The sequence below is a fragment of the Hippocampus bargibanti genome, linkage group LG10, assembly GCF_051943395.1.
Source record: "Hippocampus bargibanti isolate YZ-2025 linkage group LG10, ASM5194339v1, whole genome shotgun sequence".
Taxonomy (NCBI): Eukaryota; Metazoa; Chordata; class Actinopteri; order Syngnathiformes; family Syngnathidae; genus Hippocampus; species Hippocampus bargibanti.
The window spans coordinates 17,894,603-17,920,855 of record NC_142743.1 but is presented as its reverse complement, the minus strand read 5'-3'; the positions used below and the strand labels follow the sequence as shown (position 1 = coordinate 17,920,855).

Below are 26,253 nucleotides of genomic sequence, written 5' to 3'. Positions count from 1 at the left end.
CCACTTCACAGTGCAGAGGTTTCGAGTTTGATTCTAGCCACCGGTCTTCCAGTGTGGCGTTTGAATGTTCTCCCTTTGTCTGCGTGAGTTTTTTTTCGGGTATTCTGATTTCCTCTCACATTAAAAAAAACATTATTGATAGGTTACAATACAATACAATCTAATACTGTACTGTCCGTGGTTGTTATTCGCGTATTTGAGGGCGAGGCTGGGCGAAAGGGCGTGACGTGCCATACAGAAGGGAGGTGCCTAAAACAAAACAAAAAAATAAATACAAATAAAAAGTAGTCTGCTTGAGCAGTCTGAGTGAGGAAACGAGTGTGAGCTGTGGTTTACAGCAACTCTTGTATGTATGTGCTAACTGCTATGTTTGTTTATTAAAAAAACTGACTCGCTAAACCAGAGACTGTGCGCATACTTTATCACGCTGAGTGGCATTACAATACATTTAAATTGCACATTCATAAGAGCTGTAACAAAGCATTTAATTCACAAAACATTGAAAGTAAAATAATAAACACAACACATAGCATAAAAACACAGACTGCTGTGCTATTTTAGCCACTTTTCCCTCGTAGTTTTGTTGTTTGAGATCGCCCGTTAGCACGTGAACTGGGCTAAAGCCGATCACGGGGGTCAATAGAAAAAATAGATTTAAAAAATGTGTTTGTGGGATTTAATCAATATTCAATATTTTTTTCTATCAACCTGTCAGGTTGACTTCCTCCCAAACAGTTTGAAAAAATGAAATAATATAACAAAGCAGGTCACCTTTTACATCCGGCGGTGCGTGACAAGCATCCCCGGAAGTTGTTCGCATTCTGCAATTTCAGATTACCAATACAGATGTTGCCTTATATCTTTTGAATTTTTATATGTAATTTAACGACCGCGCTGGCAGAGAATGAGAATCTTCAGTACCAGGAGAGAGGAAAAAAAACGGAAACCATACACGTGAGATACGATAGTGACGTTGCCAAAATGCGTCCCATGCCGCTGGTCAGGTAAGAACTTATTCGTTTTTAAAAACTCACAAGCTGTTGTATCGATTTTAGTGTTTTGTTTTCATGTTCGTGGCATGAGTGTGGGTATTGGTGCTCGTGCGGTGGTGGGTCTATTGAGTTTCGGTCAAAAACCAGCATCCACGCTCTCAATCTAAAACTGTGAGTGTGAATGGTCATGTGTTGCCAGCAACTCGTTCAGGGTGTACCGCGTCTACTACCAAAAACTAGCTGGGAAAGGCTACAGAATGTCCATATCACCCGTGAGCATAAGTGAAACAGAAAATAGAACTTTGCCAGTTAAAAAAAAACTTAAAGTACAGGTGTCAGTGCCCGAGGACCAGTTCGGACCCACTACGTCATTTTATGTGGCCCAACTTCCTCGATTTTTTTGCTTTAATCTGTCCTAAAATCTCAAATTGTCACACGTAATAGATAACGGTAAAACTTCCCAATAAATTTGTTCACCTGTTTATAGTACCATGAGAAAAAATTGATCAAATATTTGACTGATTTCAAAACGAGTGAGACATATTTGTTTGTGTGTAAAAGTACAATGATTTGTAAAAGTAAAATAAAATGATTTGATGATTAAACATGTATGTGGTTTGACTCATTGTGCACCGTTTGTAACTCCGAAGACTGACACGTCAAGTTTATCATAAACTGACGACATCCAAACATTGGTAGAAGGAAGAAAAAAATCAATTGCAGTCTACACAAGTGCAGATAAATTTTGTCGAGTAGTTTGTCTCCCTCTGTTGGTTTCATTTTTTCCTCTGGTTCTCGGATTGAAACTGTTGGCTGAAATTCGATGTGACTTTCAGTGATTATTCAGTTTCCATACAACAGGACACCACACAATACAATAAACATTTTACTATACAATTCTTGTACAGACAGGTTTTAGTTGGAAAAATGTACAAAGCAGATTTTTTAAATACTTAAAATTTCCAACCTAGCTACAGATGAACAACAAAATCCCTTTCAAAGTGAACATAATTCTTTCCAAACACCCCCCCCCAAATCAATCAATTCAGAGGAACCATGAAAAGCAAATTAACGAACAAATAAAAAAACGAGCGTTTCAATTTTTGTACAAGAATTATTTGGATCAACACTGTACAAAACATCACATAGAAACCTTTGTAGCTTAAACGGCTGTTACAAACATTTTTTTTCTTTTTGTCCTTCGTGTTCAATTGTTAGAGCGCTTGGACAATTTTTTTTAGATCTGGTGGAAGAATGAGAAAAGTCAAGTTTCTAGTGAGAAATCAGTATTTTAAACTCAAAAGCTACAGTATTAAATTTCCTCATCAAATCATAATTCTTAAATCTTGGCACTTTCATTCAAGAACAGGTTTTACCCATTCAATACATTGGGGCTCATCTTGAATCAAAATGTTATACTTTTATACTTTTTAGATTGATTTTTTTTAATGGATGTAGAATCTACTGTTGAGGAACTTTCAGGAATAAAGGAGGTTAAATTGTTTTTTTTTTATGATGTTTTGGTGACCTGGTCTTCATATAAAGTTATGCACTTCTTAAAATGTTCTTATTTTTGAGCTCTGTCCATGGGCCAAATTAAAACTTCTGAGAAATAGTAAAAAAAAAAAACAATAACATTTACCCCACACATTCTTGTAATATACATAAATAAACGTTTGTCCAATCAATAGTTACAATATACTGATCGTGGTCCTTCAAAGGACAACCGACATCTAATGTAAAATGTCTTCAAATGACTTCTACTGAGTGTATTTTACAAAGATTCCACAGCATATAGCTATATTTTACGTTTTAAGACTCGTGCTGAATATTCCGGAAGTCGTTTTTGAGTTGGTCACAAGTCCATACGTGACGTCACTGAAGGAACGCCCCTGACCGAAAAAAGGACACATTATAGCAGTCCTTCCATCACGTCAATGCATTTTGCTGTACTTTGGTCTGAAAACGTCGTGTAGGACCAAGAAGAGGGCGACAAAGCTCCGTGTAAGGAATTAATCAGCCTGTGGAAACGGGTTGATTAATTCCTTACATGGCTTTGTCGCCATGTTCTGCCTTTTTTGGGTGCGACATTTCCCACCCCTGATGCCTCAAAATGACATGGAATAAATTCTTAAAACGATTGCAAACATGTATGCTTTCTCCTTCAGAACTATTTGAATCATATTCATAATTGGATGAGTAACAAGAAAGCATATTCTCTGAATCTGAAGCCATTGTTTTGATTCTCGATTCTCGTATTTTACAAAGATTCCACCGCATATAGCTATTTTACGTTTTAAGACTTGCGCTGAATATTCAGGAATCTTGTTTTTGAGTTGGTGACGATTCCTGACGTGACGTCACGTCTGGAACGCCCCTGACCGAGAAACCGACACACAAGGCATTTTGGGTACTTTGTTTGGTCTGAAAACTGTTGATCCGTGTTAATGGCAAAATTTGAAGGAAAACACAGAAATAATGCGATGGTGAATCGTTGTGTGTTGCACCAAGACTACTATTTGACAGTAGTTGACAAACATTCCCAGCAGACAAATCAGCCCATTTCCAACGGAGCTTGGGCGCCATCTTGTGCATTTTCTGGGACGCTACATTGGAGTCCTGACTAAAAATATCAGCCTGCACGTTTTGGGTATTTTAGATGCTATAAAACGTTTTTGTGATGTCAGCTAGGAAACAAAAAAAAATGGCGTCGGTTGTCCTTGAAGGACTTGCGAAAACTCAAATGCCCCCCTTTTTCAACAATTAGAAAACGTTTCCCACTCCCACTTTCGATGCTTTGCATCAATTCTAACTCAATTCTGAGTTAATGACAAATAACTAACGTTTCATGATCTTTTGTTGTCCACAGTTATGTTCAGTTATGAATTTGGATTTGCTGATTCGGGATTAGAAAGTCTTTTAATTAGAGACCCCTGTTATCATGTGAAGCTTTTATCTTGCCCTTCAGTACACTCACGTGAACATGCATGATACTGGCACTTAAAACAGCGACGTTGAATTAGATGAGACGGTTTCAACAATATTTTGCCCACAAGATGCGTTGCAGCCCTTTTTCATCCAATCTGGAAGATTCAGCTCCGTTGGTGGACTTTGAACGCCAGAAGTGAGCACAGAGACGGCTTGGGGTCTCGCTGGGTTTGGCAGAAAACAAATCAGGTTCCAAAGAAGGTCGCCATTGATTAGACCACCGCCGACAGTGGACTTCAGACCTTTCAAGTTATAATACTGATTTGGTATTAGCTCCAGAATTGATGTGTGCGTGAAGTGGGAAACGGTGAGGGGAAGGGGGGTTACAGTGTGCTGTACTGCCGATTGTGTGGTGAAACTTCGTCGGGCTCCTGCTCGGGTGTGGGATACTGAGGCAGGTCCTTTTGGCAAGGTTCCATGGTGACGGCCACGCCAACGCCGCTGCGGCCTGATGTCATGTGCGTTACTTCCGACCAAGTGTCTTTCTCGGGGTCGTAACACTCCACGCTGTCAAGGAACGTGCTGCCGTCGTAGCCTCCTGACAACGTAAACAATGTTTTTTATCATTCTTCAATATATTTGTTTAGAAGGGAGACTTAAAAATATTGCTGTCCTGATTACATTTTTTTGATTGATTTTTGATACCAAGTACAGACCCGGATTTAGCAATGTATTAAAAATAAAGAAATACAGTGATACCTTGGCTTACGAACTTAATTGGTTCCCAGACAGAGTGTGTAAGGCGAAAAGTGTGTATCTCAAAAAAAAAAATCCCATAGGAAACCATTAAAATGAGAATAATCCATTCCCAGGTCCCCATAAATCATAATTTCCTACTTTCTAATTTTCTAAGCCTGAAAACTACACAAAATATACCTTATTTTATGTATAATAAATATGCTATGGTATTATAATTAAAGAAATAAACTGTACTGTATAATAAAGTCGTTTTATTGACCTTTGTGATGGTCGTTGATGGCTTGATGGAATGGAGTGGCCGGTTTCATCAGCATTAAACACTTGATGAGGAACGTAGCCTTCTTCTTTCAGCATCTTGAGGAATGATCCCTTGGAGGTGCTTCCTTTGCGATAATTTTACCTTTTTCCTCATCTATTGTGTTCTGTTTAGCTGGGTTGATAGCTTTTGGCATCAAGTGTACAGATGGCTTGTGTGGGTTATTTGTGGAGCCTGATTGATGGGATATTTTAACCTTGCAGTCTACACTCTGCTTTTGAACTACCAAAGTTGAAACAAGTCCAAATTTCACTGTTTTCTATCCATTTTCTCACCATTTCACTTTTTTTTCCCTTTTGTTTTTTTTTGTTTCAAGCTCTGTCGTCTCCCTTTTGTGTGTGTTTTCTCACTCTCTCTCTGTCATCCGCCTGTCTCTTTAATATTTAACCCCCTGCCCCCCGCTGCGTTCTTGACCAATCACGTGGCTTTAACCGAAGACTGGGGGCGGGGAATAGAGGACAAAACAGTCGGCCGCCACTTTGTTGTTAGAATGGGCTCGTTCGCGAACGACACATCACTGATTGTGGCAGTTCTGTGTGTATCCCGAAAAATAGTTCGTATGCCAAGGTAAAATTTTCATAAATGTAACGTTCGTAAGCCGAAAAGTTCGTAAGCCAAGGGGTTCGTAAACCGAGGTATCACTGTATTTTGTATTTTAAAAAAAGAGGTAATTCTATGCCTGTGGTGCTCCTCACCCAAAACATAGATGCGTCCGTGTAAAGCGGTGACTCCCAGAGCACTGCGTCGGTGCCGCATCGAGGCAGCAAAGCTCCACGTATCCGTTTCCACGCTGTACCGTTCCACCGTGTTCAGTTGGTTTGTGCCATCATACCCGCCCATCACAAAGATATAATTGCCCAGAGCGCAAACACCTGTGAGGAGGATTTATGTTGGTCAATAATCGTCTTTTGCGAAGAGACGCTAACTTGAGTTTGATACCCACCGGCACCCGACCGCATGGTGTTCATTGAGGCCATGGTCTTCCACTCGTCTTTCTCTGGGTTGTAGCACTCGCATGAGCTGAGCCGGCTGGCCCCGTCGAAACCACCCACGGCGTACAGTAGCCTGTTGATAACGGCCACGCCCACCCCGATACGCCGAGTCAACATGGGGGCAACTAGGTGCCACTGGTCTTTTTCTGGATCGTACCTAGCGAGAGGATAAAGCGCATGCTAATTATCTTACCTGTGTTATTGTTCTCTGTGAATCATATTATTGCAGCAAGCCGCTAGCAACAAATGCAGGTTTATTGTTAACTTGTGTTTTAATGACATGCAAAATGCAAATGTTCACTGGCCAATTGGCATGCACACCCACTTTATTTTGAGCCTTGTATAAAGCCGTGCTATACAATTTCCGCATGTACTGTATTTTCCGCACTATATTTCCTAAAGCTGACCATGCGCCTTATAATCTAGTGGACCTTATATATGGAAAAAGTTTGAACTCAATCACTGCCATTCACAAATTAATTCGGTAATTGAAAACATGACATAGAGCACCATTCCCGAATTTGTTCGTGTTTTGTTTTTTCATGCATTGGTGCCTATAAAGCACTGGCTACGGCCTCTGGCAATGTTTTTTCTTTTCCACAATGGGGCAGCATTTCCTGTTTTTCCCTGTTAGCGCTTTGTTCCAGCTTCAACTGTTGTTAACTCATTTACTGCCACACAAGCAAAAATATGTCCACTCCAGTGCCAGGGTTTTTGTCATTGTCACTTGAATTCCAGGACCCACAGAATATTGAGTTTTGGGACGACATAAACATTCAATACAGCGTTACAAACTAGCGTTAGACTCTCTTCTTTCATCCAAAATAAGAGAGTTAATTCCTAAATTATATGGGTCTGGAATTATATGAGCTTGAAATGAGGGTGGCTGTCCAAAATAAAATGCAATACATAAATATTGGTTTATATAGCGAGCGCTTTAACAATAGCCGAAGCTGGAACAAAGCGCTAACATGGAAAAAGAGAAACGCTGCCCCCTTGTGTAAAGGAAAATTTATTGCCAGAGCCCATGGCCAGCGCTTTATCGGCACCCAAGCATGATAAAACAAAACCCAAACAAAATCGGCAATTTCCGAATAAATTTGTCGATGGCAGTGAATGAGTTAAAACGTATCATTCATTGAAGGTGCACCTTTTATATGGAAAGGTTAAAAATACAGTAAATTCTCGTTATATCGATATCGGATATATCGATAGTCCCTGGTTATATCGATACTATTTCTATGCACGCACGGAGAAAATTACATGCAAACAGGGTCGGATATATCGATAGTCCCGGTTATATCGATATTTTTTCGGACTCCCTTGAATATCGATATAACGAGACTTTACTGTATATCATTTATTGAAGGTGCGCCTTATAATCTGCCTCTTAGTCCAGAAAATACAGTATTATGTCTGGTATGTTGAGCGACATACTGTATGAGCACTGTGAACTGACCTTTCGACACTGTTGTGATGAATGCACCCGTGCGATCCACCCACCGCATATATCATGCAGTCAATGACTCCCACCCCTATTCGGTTTCTGGGCACGCTCATGGGCGCACATGGCAACCAGCAGTTGTTCATGGGGTTGTAGCAGTCCAGTGAATTGGAGTCCATGTTGCCATCGGGGGCGTTGTTTCTCCCACCCACCGCATAGAAAAGCCCACTGATGACACAAGCTGCCAGGCCGCTGCGAGGGACCTGGAGGTCTGCGAGCCTGAGCCAGGACCCCGCGCCGGGATTGTACGCCTCCAGGTAGCTGAGAGATTGCTGGAAGTAGCCCCCGGCTGTGTAGATGAGCTGTGGCACCTTGGGGGTTCGGCAAGAGTTGACTTTGGTGGGCTTGTGCAGGGTGAGGTCCTGGAAGATTTGTGCAAGGTAGTCTTTACACTGGGGGTCCCAGTCGACAGACTGGAGCTGCGCCTTCAGGAAGTTGGGGGTGAGGGAATGGCAGCGGACAGCATGGAGTAAGGCCTGGACGTACGGCCGACGGTTCTCCCGGTCGTAGCGCACCCACGCCTCGCACGCTCGGAAGACTTCAGACTCGCAGCGCACGTTGAGCTCGTCGCGGCTGATGAGGTTGACCAGCTGGCAGTGGGACAAGTTAAAAAACTCCTCTTGTGTTGCCACCTGGAAAAGAGGACCATGGAGACAACTTTGAACTCGGGCTGCAAAAATCAGTCCATTCCGAATCAACATGACAATGCACGTTTCAAATTCCAAAATGTTGCAAGGCAAGTTTGTTTAAAAAATGTTGGCGCACCAGAAAATGGATGATGCTAAACGTTTTGGGTAGAATTCCAAGTTCTATTGCCTTTGTTTTAGCAGTCTAAATTGTAATATTAACTCATTCACTGCCAGATGATGTGCAAATATGTGTCCACTCCAGTGCCAGGGTTTTTGTCATTTTCACTAAAATTGCAGGACCCACAGAATATTAAATTTTAGGACCAAGTACATCAACATTCAATGCGGCGTAAGAAACCTTACTCTATTCTTTCAGTACCTGGCTGAAGTTCATGTAGATGTATTCCCGAGCCTTCTGGTGAAGCTCCGTGCAGCCGATTTGCTCAGCGAAAGTAGCGATGCCGATGGCGTTACTAGGGTCGAGTTGCTGGACCAGGAAGTCACAGCAGGCCTTGACGACGCTATCTATCTGGTACATGACGGCACCGTTCATCACGTGGATCACGCACTTTTCCCCAACGGAGATACTGGCTGTGTAGGCAAACTCGATCAGTCGGTTCATCACCTGTAGAACCAGAAGGACAGAACATGAGGCATATTTGGGAAAGGGAATCATTTGGCTCAGTCAAGCTTAAGGAGCATCGTGGTTAGCCACAGAAGTCGATTTTCATAAAATTTGGAGACCAACCAAATTGGTCTGAAATCGGCGAGTCAAATAAAACCACAACGGCAAATTTCCCAAGTGTGAACGTCTCAATGATTAACCAGTGCTTCACAATGCCATCACAGGGTACGCGGTTATAACCACACATTTGAGCTGTCGCCACAATAAAACTGCACGTCTGTCGTTTTTCGTAACATTTTAACACTGTCACTAGAAATGCAAAAACAAAGTTAACCATTGTTAAATGTGGTGGAGAGGAAGGCTTTGGTGAAGGCCAAGTCGATTAATGATTTGCCCTTACAAACAATCTTAACGCTAAAATGTTTTACGTAAACACTGTCCAGTAAACCTGCACGAAACTGCAGTACACAGGGGGTCCTCGGTGAATACCGATCTTATGTACGATGTCATTTTGAAGTAACAAACAGCATAGGAACACATCGTCGTCCAGGATAAGAAGGCAAATTCATTTACAACACAGGTGTCAAAGTCAAGGACCGGGGGCCAAATCTGGCCCGCCACATCATTTTATTCAGCCCGTCAAAGCAAATCAAACGTGAAATTCCATGATGCTTTCTAAAGTCCGAAGCACATTTCATATTGCCCCATGTAAACCACAATAAGTCATTATTTTTTACTTCAAATTGTTGAAAACTAGTTACATTAACTCATTCACTGCCATTCACAAATTTATTCAGGAATTGAAAATACGACGTAGAGCGCCATTCCCGAATTTGTTCGGGTTTTGCTTTTTTCTTGTTTGGGTGCAGATAAAGCGCTGACCATGGCCTCTGGCAATGTTTTTCCTTTCCACAAGGGGGCAGCATTTACCCTTTTTTTCCATGATAGCACTTTGTTCCAAATTCAACTGTTGTTAAAGCGCTATATCAACCAATATGTATGTATCGCATCGTATTTTGGACAGCCACCCTCATTTCAAGCTCATATAGCTCCAGACCCATATAATTTAGGAATTAACTCATTTTTTCTGATGAAAGAAGAGAGTCTAAGGTTTCTTACGCTGAATGGAATGTTTATGTAGTCCTAAAACTCAATATTCTGTGGGTCCTGGAATTTGAGTGACAATGACAAAAACCCTCGAACTGGAGTGGACACATTTTTGCACGTCTGGCAGTGAATGACTTAATTTGTTGTGCACTCTTTATGTAATAAGTCGAGGATATTTTCAAATTCATAACGGCCTCCGAGAGGAAACTAATGGGTTGCAGGAAATCCAAAACGTAAACAAACGATGCAAAAGAGATGTTTGTATAGCGAATTACTCCAACAGAAACTGTAAGTATGTGGCCTGTGGACAAAAAAATGAGTTTGACACCCTTTATTTACACGGTACTTTGTTCGTGTCTTTAATATTTATAGTTGATAAGTGTTTTTATCCAAATATAGCAATTTTGATTTCAAGACTGCGTTGATATAGGCTAAATATAAATGACAAGTTTAGCAAAAATTTGTGTTTGGAATGCGTTTGTCAACCAAAACCCTGCGCTGGCTGCGGCATAGTTCAGTGCCCGGATGCTGAGTGCAGTGTACAGCAATATAATGAAGGTTCGAAGGTATGAATGGTGGCCCAATGGCCCATTGCCACAATGTCACTGCACGTCAGCCTCACAGTGCAGAGGTGCAAGGTCCTATTCCGGCTCCGTGTGGAGTTTGCATGTTCTTCCCGCACTCACGCGGGTTTTGTCTGGGTACTCCGCTTTCCTCCCACATTCTCAAAAACATGAATGGCAAGTTAAAGGACAACCAGCACCATTTTTTTGGTTTCTTAACTGACATCAGAAAAACGTTTTAGAGCATCTAAAATACCCAAAACACGCAGGCTGATATTTTTAGTCAAATGCAAAACAACAATAAAAATTAGTTAAAGTGTCCCAAAACGACATCAAAATGACCCCGGAAATGGCGAGTTTCAGAATGTCCCACCCCCTTGTTCGTGACGTCACGCCAGGACGTCTTGCCTTGCTCGAAAATCAAAACAATGGCTTCAGATTCGGAGAAGATGTTTTCTTGTTACTCATCCAGTTATGAATATGATTCAAATAGTTCTGAAGAGGAAAGCATCAATATTTGCAATTGATTAAAGAGGTCCTTCCATACCAATTCGAGCCGTTAGGAATCCAATATAGCGTCCCAGAAAATGCACAAGACGGTGCCCAAGCTCCGTTGGAAATGGGCTGATTTGTAGTCCTTGTATCAAATAGTAGTCTTGGTGCAACACACGATTCACCATCGCTTAATGTGTTTTCGTTCTAATTTTGCCATGAACACGGACCAACACGCAGTTTTCAGACCAAACAAAGTACCCAAAATGCATTATGTGTCGCTTTCTCGGTCAGGGGCGTTTCCTGACGTGACGTCACATCAGGAATCGTCACCAACTCGAAAACAAGACTTCCTGAATATTCAGCGCGAGTCTTAAAACGTAAAATATAGTTATATGCGGTGGAATCTTTGTAAAATACGCTCAGTAGAAGTCATTTCAAGTGATTTTACAAATTGCGGACACAACTTCTCCGGATGCGTTGGTTCTCCTTTAATGGAACACTCCATATTGTCCACAAGTGTCAGCGCTACATATGCTCTGGGATTGGCTCTCCAAATGTCCGAACACAGATAGGATAGGTTCCAGCACAACCACAACTTTTATGAGTATAAGCAGATTTGAAAATGGACGGATCCAGGTGACCTCACCATTCACCGCATCTCACGTGTCAAATCAAACATGATCTGTATTAGGGTTGAGGTGTCTCACCTTGGGATGGATGCCCTCGATGGGCACCAGTTCCATGCCGCACTCCTTCAGGCCGTTTGTGAACATGGCCCTGAAGACTGGTGATGACGACGCCAACACCACTTTGTGAGCCACAAAATCCACAGCCTCCAGATCCCGGTAGCGCACGCGTAGAGTCACGTCGCAGAGCTGGCGCTCCAGACGCAGCTCGTTCATGATGGCAAAGGCGGCGGCCGTGTGGCTCTCGAGCGTGTAGCTGAAGACGCGGTGGCCGTTGCGCGTGGACGGAGTCACCAGCGCTTTGCATTCTGTCAGACACTCTGACATTTCCTTCCTTGTCACCTCCTCAGTCTCTCGCACAAGAAAATGTTGGCGGTATCATGGCACCCAATGGGCGAGCGTGGGTGAAATTAGGAGGGCCTTGTGGTTTTAGCTGACTTTGCAGCAAATTTATGGAGCAACAGTGACTCTTTTGTTTAGTTTAGTACCTGTGTCAAGCTTTATGACTCATTCCGGAGTTACCTGAGACCTCGCAGGTGCTTGGAACCGCTACGTGACTGAGTTCCAACATACCGGTAATTGAACTTGAGAATTCCATTGACCAGCGAGGAAAAAAGTGGCCGGAAAATGTCAGCAAAATCAACAGGCTTGAATGGGAACGACTTTAGACTATTTGTGCCATCAAAACAACTTTGCAAACAAGTTTTTTAACTCTGATGGGAAAAGACAATGTAGTCCAATGTTTGTAAAATGAACTTTTTCTCCTTCTTGACAACCCATTTAACCGGTTTGGTGGAAAGTTTTCAATCAACAAACTAGAAAACAGTAATATCTGAAAAGGTAGGGGAGGAAAGGAATTTGGGCGTCTCTTCACAGAAACAAGGAAAAAATGTGTCCCAAATGGTGTTGAAGGAATAACATTTTCTGAAATGGAAGTCAGGGAGAAGCTATTCGTTTTGTAATCCTTCTGGTGCAGTGGCTTGCGGGTAACAGGGAAAAGTCCGCTCAACTAACACCTGGAAAGAGAGAGAAGAAAGTGAATACAAATACATGGAGTATTTGTTCACTTACTACGGTGTCAAAATACACCTTTTGTGCGCTTTACCAAATGCCAATGAACACAATCTGATGTTGCCAGTACTACATGACACAGCACAAGCTCATCTACGCAAGTTATTCCGAGTACGATCGACACTTTCTTCTTATCATGACGCACAAGCCACCTGAAGTCATCGCGGCACAGATTATAAACTCCGTTCTCACACATGCGACATAGCTCAGGCGTGTTAGTTGAAGGTGACGTGGATGAGACCGGGAGAAAAAAACAACAACACAAAGCACTCTGGACCAAGTAAAACAGGTTTTTACAGTCTTCTTCATGAACATGGATACAAATAAAATTGAAAAGTGAAATGAATCAATGATGCTGAATGATTTAATGTCACAGCGGTGGTTTACAGGAGACTGTATTCAAAAAATATAACCGCGTAAGCGACAACCACGTGTAACTGCAAATAGAATGATCATTTGGAACACAACGTATTACAATGTCCAATCATGGTGGGACTTAATCCATATTTATTTTATTAAACACCCAAAAAACCAGAATAAATTTTTTTAACTTTTGGGTCCTGCGCACAGTAGTAAATAAAATGTTTTACAGCTTTTGGTTGTTCCTTAACTATATATTTTCTAAAAAATGGCTTAACAAATGCATGCATACTTTGGAAGTTAAACATTGGGTGTGACTGAAATTAAGTCACACTCTGCATGACTCAGTCTTTTAATTTGCATTGTGTGAAATACTAAAAATAAATAATGAATGCGAGCCAAAATGTATTTGCTTTTACCCAACTGCAGTGCTTAGTGGTAAACCAGGTGTACTTTTTTGGGTCACAACTGGTATTCAACCAGTAAAAATCCATTACGCAGCAGGAGCACTTGACCAACATAACTTAAAAAAAAAGGTAAAATGTAAACGCTGTTGATCTGACAGTCATGGCCAAGAGATTTCTGATCTTTATATGGAATCAAGCGCTGAAAAATCAGTTGGCCGCAGAGCTCATTGGGACAGAGAATGAAAGCGAATCACAAGTGTGTTTTCAAACCTGGCAACTTTAATTTGAAGTACCCTACGAGAAGACTAAAAAAGCTGAATTGTCTGTGGTACGATTCTATTTTGTTTTTTCTACTTCTTCCTTTCCTTTACTCTACCTTCCATAACTTTGCTGCTGTGACATGTAAATATCTCTACTGCAAGTCTAATAAAGGCTATTCCAATCCAATCCAAATAGTTCCATTAACACATTATAGTGATATAAACCATGCTGGCTGAACACTTAATATGTGATTCACAATGAGCAGAAAACATGGAAAATGTACATATTCATTTTTGAGGCAAATATTTTGATATGTCAGGCAAAAGTGTGATCCAGTTATGTGTGACACACTTACTATATTGCCGATTGTTTCTGAATTTATGAGCTAATTGTCTCATTTGCCTTAATGACGTATGAGTCAACTCCCCCCCCCAAAACCTGATGATTCAAAGGCAGAAACAAACATTGAGTTAGAGTTTTATTATAATATTGCACCACACAGGAGATCCCTTCTTAAAATATGTTCAAGATTTCAGCATTGAGTTTGGGTGTTACAATGTATGTCTTGCTAAATTGTATACTTTTGGCAGAAATCTGATCTTAGGTTCCTGTTCTATTAATAAAGATATCACAGGTATTATTTCATCAAGTCCCTTCCTTGATAAGTGACATTATTTTTAATGAATTGTAATTTCAGTCTATTTAGGGAAATGTACCGTACAGGCATATGTAATAAAAATACAATTATACATTTATGTATTTATATAGTCATAATTACCCTCTGAGTGAAATTGTGACTACAAAGTGGCCACTGATGAAAACACACTTTTACAGCGCTGGACAGAAGGATCCTATTTGGAGTATTTTGAGAAGCTTTAGTAGATCATACATGTTAATCTCACGATTTGGTCGGGAGACTCACAATTTTCATCGCAATACTCACTTTATAAAGCAACTATTGACACAATACAGACAGTTTATTTGTAAGGTGAAACAAAAGAATATGTTTATACTAATTGAATGTATAAATAAGCAATGAAAGCATTTTTGTTTTTATGTACTTCTAGTTTTCACTTTTGTAATGATCACATTATTTTAACATGCACCACAGAGTCGCGAGTACGAAAATCTCCCGATTTATGATTTCTGAAACTTAACATGTATGGTAGATGTATTCCCGAAGTTGAACCCTGTTTATGATTCTCACTTCGTGTCCCTCAGCCCAGTTCAACACAGTTCATTATTCCCACTTTGTGTCTTTAAACCCAGTTCCACGATAGCCTCTACAGCACTCTACAGTCTTCCTCTGATAAATCCACAACAATGCAGTGGTTGGAGTTCGAGGCGCCGACTCTAAATGGTCAAACGAGGACAAGCCCCCTCAAATGGGAAACGTTTGATCACTGGCGTATTGGCAACGAGTTACTGGGTGACTCATCCTGAACTCTTGACGGTGAAACTGAATGTACTAAAATATGACCCACGAGTGAAGCCAGCTCTTACATAATGAATTTACACAGAATGGGGCTACGCGTACTCGATACACACCATTCATTGCTTCTGCTCTATTCATTTTTTTAATTCATCCACATCCGCGTCCACATGCTGCATTTTGGCGCTCGATTTGCTCCTAAACAACAGCGGGAAAGCGCGGAAAATCAAGATGCAGCGAAATTAAAGCAAAATTTAATGAAGCCTGAATGCAGCGACGAATATCCCCTACTCGTCTCTGACAGCACGGGCAAGGGTTCGCTGTTCAGTTTAATCCAAGTGTACGAGCTACCTTCTGATAACAACAGACGGTAGCTAGCGGGTTTGAATCGCTTCAAAAACAAGCACGCAAAATCGGGTCCAACTAGTCGTGTTGTTATAGTATAATAATCACCTCGTTTTATGTAATAGCTACATTAGGGTCAACCCTGAGTTTAAATCTATCAAAAAATTACTCACGTCGCGTAGCCGAGTTCCACCATGATAAACTGAGCCACATAAGAAAGGGGGGCGGAGAAGAGGGACTGTACGTGTGGGGGAAGCGGTAACTCACCATGACTAAGCATTGTATGAGGGCCTCTTATCCCCTTCACAATAAGAGCGATCGGCCGTGGCCTCAGTTGACGCGCAATGACAGTCAATTAGATCTAATAGATAAAAGCTTTTATTGACAAAGGATTGAGTCAGGTGAAAGTACTGGACTGGAAAACTGCCAGCGCAGTCAAATTCGCAAATGAGGGGAATGTTCAACAAGACACCCTCGACAAACACAGCCAATTAACTTTGGTTGTATGTAGTTATATAATTGTCTTTTTATTTGTAAAGGTGTTGGAATGCAGAGCTACGTACACACAAAAAAAAAAAAAAAAAAAAAAACTTAGAGCGGGGGCCTATCAGGGCAGAGGTCTGGCTCCGCCACCTCTGGACAGGAGGTATATATACAGTAAAGTCTCGTTATATCGATATTCTCGGGAGTCCGAAAAGATATCGATATAACCGACCCTGCGCGCATGTAATTTTCTCCTTGCGTTCATAGAAATAGTATCATAATAAGCGGTACTAGCGATATAACCGATATCGATATAACGAGACTTCACTGTATATATAGGGCCAAAACTACCAGCTACTTCTAGTTCACTGACGAAGCCTCTTGGATTGACAAGCGAAACGTCCAGATGACTGCTGAAGAAACCTTTTCATTGATGGACCACTCCTGTATGACTGCGAGCTTACACAGACATGCACAAATAAAGTAAAAGTGCCCTACTCCCAAAAAAGGGCAGATTTCATGTTAACAAACCTGGTGTCAAACTCCTGGGGGGTGACGACCCGCCTGTTTTCCATCTCTTTTTGTTGCAACACACCTGACTGAAATAATCGGAACTGCAGCAGGCTGATATGATTCCTGTTTATTTGAATCAGATATTAAATCAGGTGCCTCAGCTATGTTGTATTATTTATGTTGTGTTCCCCACAATTTTACACGATCAACATTGAGCATCTTGGCATCCGCAGGAGAATATTGTAAACATGTTCATTGGGAATTATGATACATTTTTATGTCATGATAAACTTTTTCCCCCAAATATTCATTTAGTGGCCCTTAATTCCCCCCGACCGTTGTCGTATACACAACTGTGTATTCTACTTACAACCACAAGGTGGCAAGAAACACTGTAAATACACGGACATGCGGGCAACTCGCATTCATTTGTATCACAGCACAGACAGTGAGGCTTATGCGACATGATCTCATTGTGCTTGGCATTTTATCCTTCTAATCTTAGCTTTTCTCTTTTTCTCTTTCCAAAACATTGTGTTTGCCTCAGTGACATGATGCACTGCTTATTAAACACATCATTCTATCCTTCCATTTTCTAATTTGGACTGGAGCCTATCACAATAGCCTTCGGGCAGTAAGCGGGGTACTCCCTGAGCCGATTGCTAGCCAATCTTAGTTGGTTGAACACATGACTTACAAAGTGTAATATGAATCGAAACAAAGCAATGATACGATCTGACAATTAATTTCATCTGTGCTGTATGTTATGCATATTAGCATATTTGACAATAAAGCTGTCTTTGACTATTGACAAGCCTTGAAAAGGCCTTTCCTTCAAATTCCTTCCTCAGTTGATTGCCCAAATCTGCTTTTCCTTCCACTCAATTGATCCAAGTTGCCTATGGGGCCTTCTTGTAGACATATTTTTCCAGTTCATTATTCCAAGGCTGCCCTGAGATACGTTTGGTGTAATCTTTTGTGTTATAAATATCAAGTTGCTGAATAATTGTTCCAGAGGGCAGTTGAGTCTTTTGTAAATATGACTTTCTGACCTTGGTCTGTTTCGTTAGTTGCACCTGTTTTCTGAAGATGAGCCATGACTGTTTGTTACCTGAGCCCTGAGCAACTGTGATGTCATTTTCAGTTGACAGCAAGTAGCAAAATGGCCACCCGTTGCGATGTACTAAAACAAATAGATTTAACTGCTAAACTCATGTTACGCAATCACACCATTAATCAGATTGTCACGTTAAGATGGTTAGGGCAAAGTATGTTAAAAAATAACATTTGCATATTAAAAAAAATAATTTTGGTTGACATCTCCTTCAACCTTTTGGTTGGGTAATTAAGTGGGGAAATGAACTGTGTATATGGTCACCCCTGGAATAAAAGGTGCGTTATATGGCGTGTGTAAAAGGTGTCAATGTAATGTAGGTCAATGCCCTTACCAGATGTGAGACGGAAGGAGCTCACTTCCGGTCGTGCCGCTTGTCGTTCTTCAAAAAGGCATCATACACAAATTAAGACAAAATCCAAATAAACTGAACGCCAGAAACATTTTAAGAACTTTATTTAAAAAAAACAATCAATATCATACGCTGTTACAAAATGTATTTAATTTACTATACAACAGTAATTACAAGTTTTTACCCAAATGTTTCACAAAATAAATGACAGTATTAAAACAAACCAGCTACATCATACATTTGTCAATTAAAGGACAACCGACGCCTCCGGACAAGTTGTGTCCATAATTTGTAAAATCACTTTAAATGACTTCTACTGAGAGTATTTTACAAAGATTCCACCACATATAGCTATATTTTACGTTTTAAGACTGGCATTGAATATTCAGGAAGTCTTGTTTTTGAGTTGGTGACGATACCTACCGTGACGTCACGTCTGGAACGGCCCTGACAGAGAAAGCGACACACAATGCATTTTGGGTACTTTGTTTGGTCTTTAAACTTCGTGTTGATCTGTGTTGATGGTGTAATTAGAAGGAAAACACAAGTAACGCAATGGTGAAGCATTGTGTGTTGCACTAAGACTACTATTTGATACTAGTTGACACAAATTGCCAGCAGACAAATCAGCCCATTTCCAAAGGAGCTTGGGCGCCATATTGTGCATATTCTGAGACGCTACATTGGAGTCCTGACGGCTCAAATTGATACGGGAGGACTTCTTTAATCGATTGCAAACATGTATGCTTTCCTCTTCAGAACTATTAGAATCATATTCATAACTGGATGAGTAACAAGAAAGCATCTTCTCCGAATCTGAAGCCATTGTTTTGATTCTAGAGCAAGGCAAGACGTTCTGGCGTGACGTAATGAACAAGGCGGCGGGACCTTCTGAAACTCGGCATCTCCGAGGTCATATTGAAGTAGTTTTGGGACACTTTAACTCATTTTTATTGGTGTTTTGCATTTGACTAAAAATATCAGCCTGCGTGGTTTGACTATTTTAGATGCTATAAAACGTTTTTCTGATGTCAGATAGGAAACAAAAAATGGTATCGGTTGTCCTTTAAGGTTCTGTCAGAGGACATAAAAATATGGATAAAAGTCTAATGCCAAACATGAGATAATCGAAAAGATGTGTTGAGTCTTTCGCTGTATCCAAATACAACATTGTGCTTGTGTGGTTGAGCTTTTCGGTCAGACTGACATTTAACACCAAAACCGACAGATTTTCCACTGGGCACACGATGACTTCACTGTCATTTCAAAACAGTTTCTGCGTTTCTCTACCACGCAATACATTGAAACTATCTGTGGTTGACTCTGATGTATGCGATTCTCTTTCTTGTTCGTTTTCACCTTGTGTGACAAACACGGTCAGCCAGACAGTCTTTTAGAGATGTTTCACTTCTTATCTACGGCCTTCGATCCAGCGAAATCCATATGTTTACGGCAGTACGAAATTCTGTGTATCTGCTGAAATGATGAGAAACCACACCAAGGCTTTGGGGAAAGCCATTCAATGAAAGTCTGAACGCAATATTTACATTAGTCAGTCATTGGTTTCATCAAAGTATTCTTCCAGGCTTGGATTCGAACCACAGAACCACATGAGTGCAAGCCAATTTCTCTCTTCTCTTTGATATCTTTGTGCAAATTAGTTCACAAGTCGCCTTGTTCATATTTGGGTGGCCTTGTCTCATTGTGCAAGTACATGTTATGGTTGTCAACATGGGTACCAGTAATGAGTCTATAACAGGAATAGTTTAGATTCTTTTTGTGTTGGATTCTTGCATTTTTCGGCCACGGCTCGTCCTTGCATTGGGAAAAGGGGGTATTTATCCTCCAAAAGCTGTGCTACATGTCTGCTCTGTGTAGGCTTTCAGTCGTACGGGAGTGGTCCATCAATGAAAAGGTTTCTTCAGCCGTCATCTGTGCTTCTTTGAAGGTGTCGGACGTTTCGCTTCTTGTCCGAAGAGCTTCGTCAGCGATCTAAAGTTGTGCTGGTAACTCTGGCCCTATATATATCCTTAATGGACAGAGGTGGCGGTGCCAGATCTCTGCTCTGATAGGTCCCTGCTCAAAGGTTGCGGGAGCACCGACTACTCCCTGAAGCTAATCTGATTACTTTTGTTCTGTCTGATTAATCAGATACATGTCCGGTGTTAAGTGAAAGCTAAGCCAAAATAGTCTTAAGGCTTGAATAGTTTTGGATAGAGGGTCTTGATAGGAGACGAACCGGTGATGACATTCCCAGAGGAAATGGTTGTCTCCACCCCCGCCTCTAACTTCTGGGAGGGCACCTCTGTCTTACTGAAGCTACACTCCAAAAAGGGCATACCAATCTTCTTCACCTGGCCGTCCCTGGTCATGAGACACGGCCGACACAGCAGCCTCAAAATGGCTCTCCTCATGTCCTTGCTGGTCAGGGTGTAGATGATGGGGTTAAGCAGCGAGTTGACCATCGCGACTCCAAGGAAGTAGTCGGCCTTGAAGAGCAAGCGGCAGCTGCGAGTTGGACAGAAGAAATCCAAGAGAAGGAGGAGAAAGAGAGGCAGCCAACACGCGATGAAGACTCCCAACACGATGGTGACGGTCTTGAGGAGGGCGATGTACTTTTGGGATTTTCGGGCCAAACCCTTTCTCATGCTACTTGACAAACCTAATCGCTGCCGCTGCGTATTAGTACGGACGATGCGGAAGACTCTGGCGTACAGGACCACGATGGCGAGGAGAACTGCACTAAAAACTGATACGCAGAATAGGATGTAGCTCTTGGCGTAAAGAGGAAGCACGGTAGAGCATTGGTCCAGTCTATGAATGCAGTTCCATCCCAGGATTGGGAGGACTCCCAAAAAAGCCGCCAGAGCCCAACTCGCACAGATCAGCGCCAACATCCGCCCCCGCTTTGCGCCGTGGTACGGCCTCATCGTCACCATGGTTACATGGCGTTCAATGGCAATGGCCAGCAGACTGATGACCGAGGCGGCCAGAGTGATGAAAACTCCTCCCTCCCTCAGGAACCACAGCAACGGCGTCAGTTGTAAAGTCTTTGGCCCGGACATGATGATATTGGCCATGTAAGTAATCCCGGCCAGGAGATCTGACAGAGTCAGATTTCCTAAGAGGTAGTACATGGGCAAGTGGAACTTCTTGTTCCTCCAGATCGCCAGAAGAACCACGGCGTTCTCCAGTACGATGAGCAGACACACCACCAGGAAGGCGATGCCCTCGGGTCGAAGGCCGTCACGGTAACGGTCCCCCTGCAGTTTACCCGTGTAGTTGTAATGGTCCATAATGACGGACTTGTCCTGATAATGCCAAAAGAACTGTAGATAGCCAGAAGAGGAGAAAGTGGCGGAGGATGGGTGCACGTCGGGCGCAGTTGGGAAAATCCCAGCAAGAGCAGGACTTGAAGCCTCCATAGTTTATGATCCTTCTGCTTGAGGTGAAGTGGCTATAAAGTCATTTCAGTTGACGTGGTTTTGGCCAGCATTGTGGAAAAGGGTCCTTCAACAACACACAGGAGGATACAATGATATTCATCTTTATTTTCGGTTGTTTTTAGTTTTACCACAAGAGGAAGCTATTGAGACCGTTTTTTTCCAGGTCACTGCAGGGGGGGAAAAGAGAGACATATTAAAGTTGTTAAAAATTCAACAAAGTATGACATAAATACAAACGCGCTGTTGTCATTTAATATGACAGTCTGACCAAAAAGCATTATTCTGGAAGAAAAATACATTTTAAGACCATCGTGTGCTTTAAATCAACCAACATTTAAATCATTGTGGTGTGGTGCCTTTTTTGTGCCATGAGAGATCATCCGGTGTACTACAAATTGTTCAACCATTGATACAAATGGCAGAGTGAAAGCCTGAACAAATACATATGAACTCATTCACGAATTTATTCAGGAATTGAAAATATGACTTGGGATCCCAAATTTGTTCGGGTTTGGTTTTTTTCATGCTTGGGTGCTGATAAAGTGCTGCCCATGACCTCAGGCAATGTTTTTTTTTTCTTTTCCACAAGGGAGCAGCATTTCCCTTCCTTCCATGTTAGCGCTGTGTGCCAGCTTCAGCTGTCATTCAAGCGCTACATAAACCAATATGTATGTATTGCATTGCATTTTAGACAGCCACCCTCATTTCAAGCTCCTATAACTGCAGACCCATGTAATTTAGGAATTAACTTTTTTTTTCTGGTGAAACAAGAGAGTCTAAGGCACAGGTGTCAAAGTCAAGGCCCGGGGGCCAAATCCGGCCCGCCAAATCATTTTTTTCGGCCCACAAAAGCAAATCAAACTTGTGAAATTGCATGATGCTTGCTAAAATCTTAACCCAAATTTCGTATTTTTGGATGTAAACCACAATATTAGTCATTATTCTTGACTTCAGATTTGAAAACTAGTTATTCATTAATTTGTTGTGCGCTCCATATGTAATATGTGCAGAGGATTAAACATTCTAATGGCTTCCCCCAAATTCATAACGGCCCTCGAGAGGAAATCATAACTACAATGTGGGCCGTGGCAAAAATGACTTTGACACCACTGGTCTAAGGTTTCTAATGCTGTACTGAATGTTGATGTAGTCCTAAAAGTCAATATTTTGTGGGTTCTGGAATTCAAGTGACAATGACAAAAACCCTGGCACTGGAGTGGACACATTTTTGCACAAGTCTGGCAGTGAATGAGTTCATCTGAATGTTCACTTGTTGAGGTATTTTTGTTCGATCTGTTCAAAATTGAAAAGGCTGGTAAATGCTGCTTCAAATGGTTATTGTTGTTCAAGTGTCACCTTTTGGTCATGTTGATGTCAACCCCAATGTTGAGTCTCAAGTCTCAGTGTCACTTTAGGAACATGTCAGTCCACTCCACATGTGCACCCAATTTCAAAGAATGCAGCTGCATTGGCCGAAACACATCCACATCCAACTTTTATTGTATAGATGAGGTGTGTTTGAAGTTAAGGCACATCGTAAATGTGTTTTATCCATCAGTGCCAAAGCACATAAGCAAACCATTATCATAAATCCGTCACATATTTGCGCTTAAATTGTTATAGGCAGTGAAATTAACGTCAATCAAAGATAATTACGTTTGCATTCCTCAGGCTCCTTGTAAGAATTCCTTCATGTCATATGTTAACGTTTATTGTTTGGGGAGAGCACACACCTTTAATTTAGTCTGCTTCTTATTGGTTGGAACCCAATCGGAAGTGATTCGTAATATGAATAAATTATGCACTTAAGTCAAATGACTAAATTACTCATTAAAGATGTGTGCACTGAATCAGACGTTTTGCTCATCAGGATGCTGTGTAAAAATAATAGTTAGTAGTTTCATAGAGAATCTCATTCATTAGTGAGCAGTCGACATCACAACATTATTTTTCGTATTTATTTCAAATATTTCCCAAACTGTCAAGGTGACTATTCTACGTACACAACATATGAAAAGTAAAACTACTGCGAAAGACGTGTAATTTAACAAATTAAATGAGCAAAGTAAGCTAAGGGAATCGGTACCTTTCAAAGTTTCTTTTCAGAAGTACAGAATCCAAACACGAACATCCATCGAATGAGTCAAACTGACAAGCTTGCAGCGGGGTGGGAAGTAAGACTTTAGTCTAAACATGCAACAGCTCGAGGGGCTGGTCTAGCCCCTCTCTTTCTCTCTCTCTCTCTCTCTCTCTCTCTCTCTCTCTCTCTCTCTCTCTCTCTCTCTCTCTCTCTCTCTCTCTCTCTCTCTCTCTCTCTCTCTCTCTCTCTCTCTCTCTCTCTCTCTCTCTCCTTCTCTCTGTTTCCCAACTGACCACCGCACACCCTCCACCCCCTTTGCTCTCTTGGCCCTTACTATCAGATTAGGCTTCCTAAAGAACAGATAAACCACTGAAAACCCCCTTAAAACTATTTGAACAAAGGAAGAAATAAAGAGGAATGATAGTGGCCAGGGCCAAACTATCATCGGGTAAATTTAGATGGATAACGGTTCGTAAAGTGACTGTAAAGTGTCCTTAAGAGTTTTGAAAGGCGCTTAGAAATGAAATGTATTATTATTTTTATTAGTTAAAAACGTTTTATAGCATCTAAAATACCCAAAACATACAGGCTGATGTTTTTTAGTCAAATGCTAAACACCAATCTAATCCAAAATGGTCGCCTGTCAATCAGAAGGGACATACCAATAAATAATCATACACACTCACAACTGTGGACAATTTAGAATCTTCAACAAACAGAATTCAAGCATAGGCAGGACCCAAGATTCCAACCCTGAAACGTGCTAACCGCTAGCCCACAACTATTTTATTTTATTTTTCCGTAATAATTCTTTGTTGGTGTTTTCTGGGCAAAAACGGTTTTGAAAAGGAAATTGCTTGGAAGCGATTCCAAAGCAAACATGCACAAAGAGCAATCGAATTGACCTCTGTCCAAGCTAAACTTATTCCTGCTATGATTATTAACTGTAAAACGCATTCTTTACACATCCAATGTGCCGCATGAATGGGACTCCCGTGGGATTCAAAGCGGCTTCCTTCCCTTCTTCTCATGGGAGGATTTCATCATGCCGTAACACGGTCACTGTACATGTTTGTGGATTATCCCCTTAAAGTGCCTGCGGAATATTTACAAAGACACTACAGAATGAATCTTTTCAATAGTAATTTCAAAGAGATTCTTGTGAAACGCTGTCAATGACATACATCTTTTGAGAACATGTGACAGCAAGCACATCCGAGCTTATTTATTTGTGTATAGAAAAGCAGCTCTCCTTTCCCACCCTCTGCGTTTTGACATCCGAAATGCTTCATAGAGTAGAACTAACCAAACAGAAGCTTGTGCCAATGAACCGCATTTCAGGATTGCCTCTCAGATTATGAACAAGAGCAACAAGTTTTCCAGTATTTGTACCTTTATCATCTTTCATTGCAGAATGTCTAATTATACTCTCGTGTGTGTGTTTTTCGTCCATGTTAAAAGAGTGTTTGTTTGACGGGGGTCAAGGGGGCCTTCTAAGTTTTGATAGTGTCAATGAGTGGGTCTGTTGACATATTTAAAGGACAACCGACGCCTCCATTGGAGTCGTGACGGCTCGAATTGATACGGGAGGACTTTTTTAATTGATTGCAAACATTTATGCTTTCCTCTTCAGAACTATTTGAATCATATTCATAACTGGATGAGTAACAAGAAAGCATCTTCTCCGAATCTGAAGCCATTGTTTTGATTCTAGAGCAAGGCAAGACGTTTTGGCGTGACGTCACGAACAAGGGGGCGGGACCTTCTGAAAATCACCATCTCCGAGGTCATTTTGAAGTAGTTTTGGGACACTTTAACTCATTTTTATTGATGTTTTGCAATTGACTTAAAATATCAGCCTGCGTGTTTTGGGTATTTTAGATGCTGTGAAACGTTTTTCTGATGTCAGTTAGGAAACAAAAAATGGTGTCGGTTGTCCTTTAAGCTTCAAATACCAGTGAAGGACTTGGAGATTTCTGGACAGAACTTCCTTCCTTCAACTCCAGTCTATGTTTTTGTAACGTTAAATGTCTCCCGACACTCCTCGCTGTCTGCATGCCATCGTGCGCTCGTTTGAGGACACCCGTTCGGAGGTCATTAGAGAGTAATATCCTGTCGGGGGTGATGCAGAGGCCTCACTTCAAAGCTTCAAATATATAGAAAAGGCCGTCTGACGCACCGGTAGGAGTAGTCTAACAGAAAAATGGAACAGAGGTAACCCCGGACAGGAAGGTCATGTTACCCCTTTTTCATCTTAGACATGTGCTCAGGAGGTTTTTTTTTCTTGGAAGAATGAAGCAAAATCAAAGCAGGAAAAAGGAGGGGAGAAAAATGAAACAATAATATACATTTTACTAATAAGCGCCTTTAGAAACTCTCAAGGACACTTTATAGTCACAGGATGACTTTTTATGTGTGGTTGTCGGCACCTGTTATGAAATGCACAATATCACCACTTAAAGGACAACCGACGTCTCCGGACAAGTTGTGTCCATAATTTGTCAAATGGCTTCAAATGACTTCTACTGGGCGTATTTTAACAAGATTCCACCGCATATAGCTATATTTTACATATTAAGACTCGCTCTGAACATTCAGGAAGTCTTTTTTTGAGTTGGTGACGAGTCCTCACGTGACGTCAGAAAAGGACCGCCTCCTCACCGTAAAAAAGACGCATTGTAGCGTCTTTCCATCACGTCCATGTATTTTGCTGTACTGTTTTTTTTGAGACCCTTGTTACATCCAAAAGCCGCCAGCAGAGGGAGTCCAAGCTCCATGGAAGGAATGTATCAG

General features: G+C 41.4%; 2 protein-coding genes across 2 annotated transcripts; both read right to left on the bottom strand.

Moving 5' to 3' along the window:
- Positions 1–1,865: 1,865 nt before the first annotated feature.
- keap1b (kelch-like ECH-associated protein 1b) lies at positions 1,866–15,737 on the bottom strand. The gene is made up of 7 exons (XM_089006035.1): positions 15,646–15,737; positions 11,618–12,612; positions 8,500–8,745; positions 7,447–8,123; positions 5,939–6,144; positions 5,691–5,867; positions 1,866–4,518 (listed from the first exon to the last, which is right to left on the bottom strand). Exons 2-7 carry the CDS (start codon positions 11,921–11,923, stop codon positions 4,304–4,306), a joined length of 1,827 nt encoding a protein of 608 aa, XP_088862161.1. The 5' UTR covers positions 11,924–12,612; positions 15,646–15,737; the 3' UTR covers positions 1,866–4,303.
- Positions 15,738–18,021: 2,284 nt separating this feature from the next.
- On the bottom strand, positions 18,022–23,601 carry s1pr5b (sphingosine-1-phosphate receptor 5b). Its single transcript, XM_089006847.1, has 2 exons — positions 23,467–23,601; positions 18,022–21,547 (listed from the first exon to the last, which is right to left on the bottom strand). Exon 2 carries the CDS (start codon positions 21,357–21,359, stop codon positions 20,127–20,129), a length of 1,233 nt encoding a protein of 410 aa, XP_088862973.1. The 5' UTR covers positions 21,360–21,547; positions 23,467–23,601; the 3' UTR covers positions 18,022–20,126.
- Between the last annotated feature and the right edge of the window lie 2,652 nt (positions 23,602–26,253).